The 7,714-nt window shown below is 38.6% G+C and overlaps 1 protein-coding gene across 1 annotated transcript in view; it reads right to left on the bottom strand.

Moving 5' to 3' along the window:
* LOC107689683 (voltage-dependent P/Q-type calcium channel subunit alpha-1A-like) overlaps positions 1 to 7,714 on the bottom strand; it is a 123,098-nt gene that overhangs the window by 57,146 nt on the left and 58,238 nt on the right. Inside the window, exons 13-25 of the mRNA XM_016487803.1 lie at positions 6,905 to 7,017; positions 6,660 to 6,791; positions 6,435 to 6,507; positions 6,226 to 6,343; positions 6,057 to 6,124; positions 5,654 to 5,760; positions 4,682 to 4,732; positions 4,031 to 4,163; positions 2,490 to 2,992; positions 1,478 to 1,821; positions 1,246 to 1,381; positions 707 to 836; positions 403 to 462 (exon numbers count right to left, since the gene is read on the bottom strand). Of these exons, the coding sequence (XP_016343289.1) occupies positions 403 to 462; positions 707 to 836; positions 1,246 to 1,381; positions 1,478 to 1,821; positions 2,490 to 2,992; positions 4,031 to 4,163; positions 4,682 to 4,732; positions 5,654 to 5,760; positions 6,057 to 6,124; positions 6,226 to 6,343; positions 6,435 to 6,507; positions 6,660 to 6,791; positions 6,905 to 7,017 (1,968 nt within the window). The remainder of the gene's footprint in view (positions 1 to 402; positions 463 to 706; positions 837 to 1,245; positions 1,382 to 1,477; positions 1,822 to 2,489; positions 2,993 to 4,030; positions 4,164 to 4,681; positions 4,733 to 5,653; positions 5,761 to 6,056; positions 6,125 to 6,225; positions 6,344 to 6,434; positions 6,508 to 6,659; positions 6,792 to 6,904; positions 7,018 to 7,714) is intronic.

Raw genomic sequence — 7,714 nt, 5'->3', positions numbered from 1 at the left:
AATAAATCTGCAAAAATGTCAACGATTCTGTGTTTTTCTGTCAATATGGGGTGCTGTGTGTACATTAATGAGGAAAAAAAATTTACTTAAATGATTTTAGCAAATGGCTGCAATATAACAAAGAGTGAAAAATTGAAGGGGGTCTGAATACTTTCCGTACCCACTGTATATATATATATAAATTATAATCATAGATCCCAAACCTTGTATTATGATTGTTTCCAAAATCATGTGCAACTATATGAACTTAAAATGAATATGAACCCTATAATACTTCATATTATTGCATGACACCACATGGAGACCAATAAACAACTCTTTAAATACAATATACATATAATGCGTTTAAGAGTGAAGCATAGACCGTCCTAGCCCAGACAGCTGTGCAGGATAGATATGTACCTTAATGAGCATCTCAAAGGTGAACACACCCGTGAACACATAGTCAAAGTACCGCAGGACCTGAAAGCACAGATGAGCAACAGTGTTAGCAATAAAATTAAGCCCTTTATGACAAATCAATATGACAAGATGAATATAAAGAATGATAAATAAATAGATGAAAATTATGGAGAAGTGAACTAGCAAATTAGGTAATGATTAGAAGCATGGATGGACAGATGATATGGTTACAAGTCCAGTAGACAAAAATGGACTGAACCACAGAGACATAAAGAGAGGATGTTGAGATGTGGGAGTGTCTCACATTGTTGCGGGGAGAATCGGGCCAGACAGGGTCTTCAGCGGCCAGGGCAATACTGCTCATTGCAATGACCAGCAGAATACACATCTCAAAATATCTGAGCGTGACGATATAGTGGCACAACCTCCGAAATCTAAAGTGGACGTTCATAAAAAAGACAATAAAATAACAAAAGCAACAACATCTTTTGAAAGAAAGCTCATTTAATTTAATATAAAAACTACAGTAAGGGGTGAAACCAGGTGACTCCAGTCAGTTTTGTTTAATGTCAATATGAAGAGTGAACACTATTTTACTTCAATAATTGGAGAAATTTCCGAATGAAACAGGATATTCAAGTAGGAAATAAGTAGGACAGGAACTGATTTATCCATTGGAATTGATTGGACTTTGAAAAGTGGTCATTATACACCAGATATTATTATTATTATTATTGGCAGTTGGAGGGGAGGGTTAATGCATTAAAATGCAATTTTGAATATTGACCAACTGCAGAGTCACAGTGCCAGGACTGGCAGTTTCACAGAGATGACTGCACTCACGGGTTGGTGGTAGTCAGAATGAACATTGAGGTGTAGGGTGGCATGGGTTTAGGCCCCCCATCATCTTTCTCATCATCATCATCACCCTTTATGTCCTCCTTCTTGGGCAGGGGCTCGGTGTTTGCATTCTTATTGACTGTGGAGACGTGAGGAAGGGAAACATCATAGTAAGACAGACGATTAAGACAATAAATAAAAAAGGTCAGTTATTCTTTTCAGCTCTTTCTCTCACCCTGTAGGATGGCGTTACTGGAGGGGAACATCGGGGGAATGTCCACGGCAGTGTAATCGGGGTTCATGCCCAGGTGACCAGTGCTGGTAACATTAGCAGTGGTAGAGGAAGGGTTGGTGAGAATGAGGCTGCTCTCGCTGCCAGTGTGTGCCAGACTGGCAGTGTGGGCACTGTTGACCAGATTGAGCAGACTATCATGAGGGGTGGAGTTACTAGGTGGCTGGGTGGCAAGCTTGTTGTTCATGGCATTGTCCAGGTCCTCACTGTACTGACTGTCCTGCCTGGACAGAGTCTTCTGAATGGGACGGGTGGTGGAGAGAGTGAGACCACTTCCATGACCATCCCTGGAGAAAGAAGACAGCAAGATTAGAAGATTAGCAGTCAGTGCTCCAGTCTTCAGTGCAAACATGAACATGATCATTCAGAAATCATTCCAATATGCTGATTTGCTGCTCAAGGAACATTTCTTATTATCAAAGTTGAAAACAGTTGTGCTGCCTAATATTTTTATGGAAGCTGTAATACATTTTTTTATTTTTGGATTCTCTAATGAATAGAAAGTTCAAAAGAAAATTATTTATTTGAAATAGATGTTTTTTGTAACAATATAAAAGTCTTTACTGTCACTTTTTATCAATTTAATGTATCATTGCTGAATAAAAGTATTATTAATTTTATTACAAAAATATTACTGACCCAAAATATTTGAGCAGTAGTGTAAATAAACAGACAAAATAAACTGACATATTTATATTCAGACATATTTAATTATGAATGTAGTTAAAAGTAACAATAATTAGCGACCGACAATAAATGTATTACAGAAAGGAGGCATGTTTGCACCTGCCATTGGGCTAAACTGAATACTGACTAAGAAGCTACTGACACAGAAAGAGTTTTTCCATTTAAAAAGCGTTAGGCACTGCAAAAGATGTGAATGCAATATGTCCATTAAGTGCATAGTATAAAAATTACCAAAAAAGAAGAAGAAAATCATTTTGGCTAAACTCACTTCCTTGTACGGTGCCGGACCCCTCTCTCTTTTCTTCCTTCGCCCTCATGGCGATGATGTCTGTGTTTCCGCTCTCCTCCATCTGCATGCTCACACTCAGGTCCTCTTTCCCTGCCCTTATTCCTATGTCTCTTCCCTTTACCCTCTCCCTCATCCTCTGCGGCTTTACGATGTTGGCGGGCCTGGCTGCAGCGCTCGCCATGCTGATGTCTGCGGTGAGACTCTCTACCCTCTCCATGGTTCTCAGAGCCTAAAAGACTCCGACGGGATCCTGTGGAGTCCCCCCTTTCCAACGCTGTCCAGGGCCCAGATCCCCCTCCTCCTCCACTCTCCCCCTCATTGAAGTTGGGCTGTTTGTGCAGGAGCTGATGAGTGCGCTGGGGCTGGCCGTCACCCGGACGGGTTTTGTTGGTATTGTTATTGCGGTTCTCCTGAGGGTCCACGACCAACGGCCGGTCCAGGTGTGTCTTCATATTGGGACGAATGTGATGGGAGTACGAGACCTACAGGCATGATAAAAGCAAAACAAAAGACCACACATTTGTCAATCAAACAAGAGATTAACTTAATTCAAGACCTAAATATTAAAACCTAAACATTAAAGCTGTATGACCTTCTTTCTTGTGTGGAACATAAAAGAAGACATTTTGAAGAATGTTGGTAGCCAAATAGTTGCTGGTCCCCACTGACTTCCATAGTATGGGGAAAAAACAATACTATGAAAGTCAATAGGGACCAGAAACTGTTTGGTAACCAACATTCTTCAAAATATAAAAAAAGAAAGAAATTCATACAGGTTTGGAACAACTGTATTTTTATTTCTGGGAAAGCTAACCCTTTAATATCTATTTATTTAAATTTATTTTATTTATATGAAAATAATAAATATTAATATCATAATACTTAGTATTTTGCTTGTGGATTGTTTAAAAGATTATTTAGTAGACTTATCTTGCTTAAAGGATGTTTAAATAATGGAAAACAAGACAGAAATACTGAATAAAAAAATAAAAACACTGTACACAGTGAAACACAGTGAACCTGTAAACTGGGGTCACTGTATATATTATTATGAAACATTTAAAAAAAACACCAATATCAGTATTCTTACTGATTCGATAAGCTTCTAATTATTTTAATGTTATGCTCAATAAAGAATAAATGGCTGATATTTAAATTTGATGCTATTTTGTCTAAATAAATGAAAATAAGACACTAAAAACTAAAACCAATCATTTTAAACGAAACCAATCATAAAGTGAATTTAGGAAACGCAACATTATAAATATTCAAAATAATAATGGATATTCATTTTGAGATTTGAGATTACATTTAACAGTGTTATTAAATTATTTGTGTTTTTAAATATTCACTTTACGTGAACGTTAGATTATGGCAAAGCTATTCGAAATCTAAAAACAGAGGAAAAGTACAATTAAATATGCAATATCGACCGATGCGAAAAAATATATCAGCTGATAACAGATACATAAATCCATCCTCTTTGACCAAGCATCTCTTTCCCTGTCATTTCTTCCCACCTTCCAGCGGTCTTCAGGGTCCAACTCATTGTAAAGAGCCTCTCTGCTGTTCATCAGGGTGTGTCGTCTCAACTCACTAGTGCGCTGCTCCCATACCGACTTACAACCTTTGTGGTTCTTCTGTTGCTCCTTACTGCAAAAAAAGAGAGAGGTACAGAGAGAGAGACATTTACAGTAGATCTGGGATTAGTAATCATTAAGAGGGAAAAGTGAGCTTGCTGCAGCTACCGCAGGCTGAAAATGCCCACCTACAAGCTACCAGCTACCATTTGTTAAAGAGGATGATTGCACCGCTTGGGTCAAACTCACTCACAGAACACACACACACACAAAGAAGATAACTATAATAATTCTGTGAGTGAACACATCACAGGCGCCCAACCCTTGGAGCAAAGCATGTGAAAGAGAGAAAGTAAAGGAGATAAGAGGAGAACAGCAGGTGATGAGTAGCAGGATGAAGAGAGAAGAAGAGACGAGGAGTGACAAACCCGCCCCATCCCACCCAGCGGTCTGGAGAACAGAGCGGGGAGCAGCACAGACAACCGAGGAGGAAATGCACATGTCGAAAAGGCTGATGGGAGAAGAGTGGGAGGTGTGGGGCGAACAGAGAGGCATTTTGAAAGAACAGAAAGAGTATAAATGAATAAATACCAGTCCAGAAAGTGTTCTGTTGCATCAAGACGCTCAGAGTTTACTGTCACGCTGAGGAGGAAAACAGCATGTGAGAAACACAGAACATCTCTTTGCTCTTCTCCCTCATTCACAAGCTCGTCCTCACTGATACACACATATTTTCTCACGATTCTCTCTTCTTTTCCTCACAAATACTTGGATGCATTGACAAACCGGAATCATCTTTAATCATTCTGTGCCTCTGCATGTAAGTTGTGTGTATATAACTGTGAGAAGATCACAGATGAGCTTGTTGATGGACAGGGAACACAACATTATAGGTCTATAGCACCAGACATAACAGAAAATTATGTATGTTTCTTTAAATCTGTGTTTTGGAACATAGTAACTTTAGTATTTTTTTTTTGCTGGTTAACCATGTTCCAAAATTAAGCTAACAACCAGTTAGAATCTACTGTATGTTCCAAAATACACTTACCAACCCAAACTGTATTTCCAGTAGGATACAATGTGATCCTATCTACAGTTTGTCATTAAAAACATAGGTTCTGATTCCTTTTTGATTTTCTACAAATAGTTTGGCCGGGGGGGAAACAAAGAAATTTGTGTCTTTGTGAACTATAGTTTATGTTTGGGGTCAGTAAGATTTATATTTATTTATAAATTATTTGGAAAGAACTTAATACTTTTATTAAGCCAGGACATATTGAATTGATGTGACAGTAAAGGCATTTATAATGTTACAAAAGGATTTCTATTTCAAATAAATGCTGCTCTTTTGACTTTTGATTGATGGAAACCAAAAAGCCAGATTGAAAAAGTGTTGCTATTTTGTTTTCTATTATTGACCCCTATGTTAATTTGGCTGACACAAGAGCAACACATAGCCTGAACAGATAAAAACAAACATAAAGGGAAGACAAAGAAATTGTGGGAGAGAAAATGTGGCAGCAAGACAGAAAGAGAAAGAGATGAGAGAGAGATACTCACGCAGCAATGGAGAGGCTGGCTGCAGACAGTGGGCTGACCTCTGTTACTTCCTTGGCTGCCTGAAGAGCCATTTTCTGATTGGCTGCCTGCTCTTCCTCCTGTTCATCCTATACATGGAGAGAAACATGAAGCATATTGGTTAAAATGTGATGCACACTGGTGCGTAAGAGTGTGAAGGATAAACAGTCTGAGAGAAAGAAGGAGAAACCATAAGAAAATAAAGAAAATATTTAAAATGATCATAAATCTTTATCTTTTAATATTTAATTTTACATGAGCATGGCTGTGTGTAAATAAAGCTTTTCTTTTTTTACTGAATTTTACTTTTTTTTATTTGTTTGTTTGCTTGTTTGTTTGTTTTTAACTCTTGATCCATTACCCTAAAAGTGTGGCAACATTTTACCTTGGTCAGCTCTTGTGCATTGGCCAGATTGTCCACAGCGATAGCCAAGAACACATTGAGCAAAGTGTCTGTTCACAGACGGGTTAAGGAACATCACATTAATGCTTCACTGGTGTGCATATGTGAAAATTAACAACGTGTCAGCATGCAATATTTTGTGTATGGATACAGTTGCCGAAGAGCGTAAGAACGATGAAAAAGACTGAGAAGACCATGCCCTTTCTGACTCCGCCCTGAGACTCGATCCCATCATACATGACCATGTTCCAATCTTCACCCGTTAGGATCTAAGGTGCAGAGAAAAGGTCCATAATCACAAAGCCATGGAAAAAACACACAGAATGATTGCACACTGTTCAATGGGCACTTTTTGCTTACCTGAAATACTGTCATTATTGCTGCAGGAAAAGTATCAAAGTTTGTTGGTGGTGTGCCAGCTTCAAAATTAAACCTGAAGAGAAGAAATGGTGGTTATATTATTGTTACACAGAGTATTTCCATGCCGTGCCTTATTTAGGGCCTGTACTGACTCTGGTGACCCATAATAAATAAATAAATAAGTAACATTTTCTATTATTATGTGTATTTTAGTGCTATACTGACTGTCCTCCAAACAGCTGCATGCCCAGCAATGCAAAGACCACAATGAAGAGGAAAAGGAGGAAGAGTAAACTGATAATGGACTTCATGGAGTTCAGCAAAGACACCACCAGGTTCCTCAGAGACGCCCAATACCTGATAATGGGAAAGGGGGACATTTAAAATGCTTAGTCCTTCTTAAAACATTTCAAAGGGACAAAGAGTGGGACGGAAAGACAGACATGGGACTCAAGACGTGAGAGACTCACTTGGTCACTTTGAAGATCCTCAGTAACCTGAGAGCTCGTAACACACTGATCCCAAACGAGGTTCCTGGCTGGATCATAGCCCAGAGCACCTCGAAAATGCTGCCACAAATGACCTGACCCACACACACACATATATAAAACACACATTTAAAGCTCATTCATTAAGAGCAAGCCACAAAACAAAAACCCCTTACCCAATGTCAAACACTAACACATATCTGTTTCTCACACTTCTCACAAAATCATTATTTATCAAAACATCCAAAACATTGAAACAACGATTAAGAAACTCCTTTATTTTACAAGGCAGTGAATTACGAATTATACAAACTCTTCAGTTACACACTAACCAACTTCAGTAACTTTATCAACATTAAAGGGATAGTTCTCCCAAAAATGAAAATTTGATGTTTATCTGCTTACCTCCAGGGCATCCAAGATGTAGGTGACTTTGTTCCTTCAGTAGATTTTTAAGTCAAACCGTTGCAGTCTGTCAGTCCTATAATGTCAGTGGATGGGAATCATGGCTTTGAGAGTCATAAAACATACACAGACAAAACAAAATTAAACCCTGCGGCTCGTGATGATACATCTTTTCACATCAATGTATCATCACGAGCCGCAGGGTTTAATTTGGTGTTGTCTGTGTATGTTTTATGACTCTCAAAGCCGTGATTCCCTTCCACTGGTATTATAGGACTGACAGACTGCAACGGTTTGACTTAAAAATCTCAGTTTGTGTTCTACTGAAGAAACAAAGTCACCTACATCTTGGATGCCCTGGGGGTAAGCAGATAAACATCACATTTT

Source organism: Sinocyclocheilus anshuiensis, unplaced genomic scaffold, assembly GCF_001515605.1.
Source record: "Sinocyclocheilus anshuiensis isolate Anshui unplaced genomic scaffold, SAMN03320099.WGS_v1.1 scaffold813, whole genome shotgun sequence".
NCBI classification, from domain to species: Eukaryota; Metazoa; Chordata; class Actinopteri; order Cypriniformes; family Cyprinidae; genus Sinocyclocheilus; species Sinocyclocheilus anshuiensis.
Note: the sequence above shows the minus strand (reverse complement) of the source record. Positions and strands in the feature narration are given on the sequence as shown.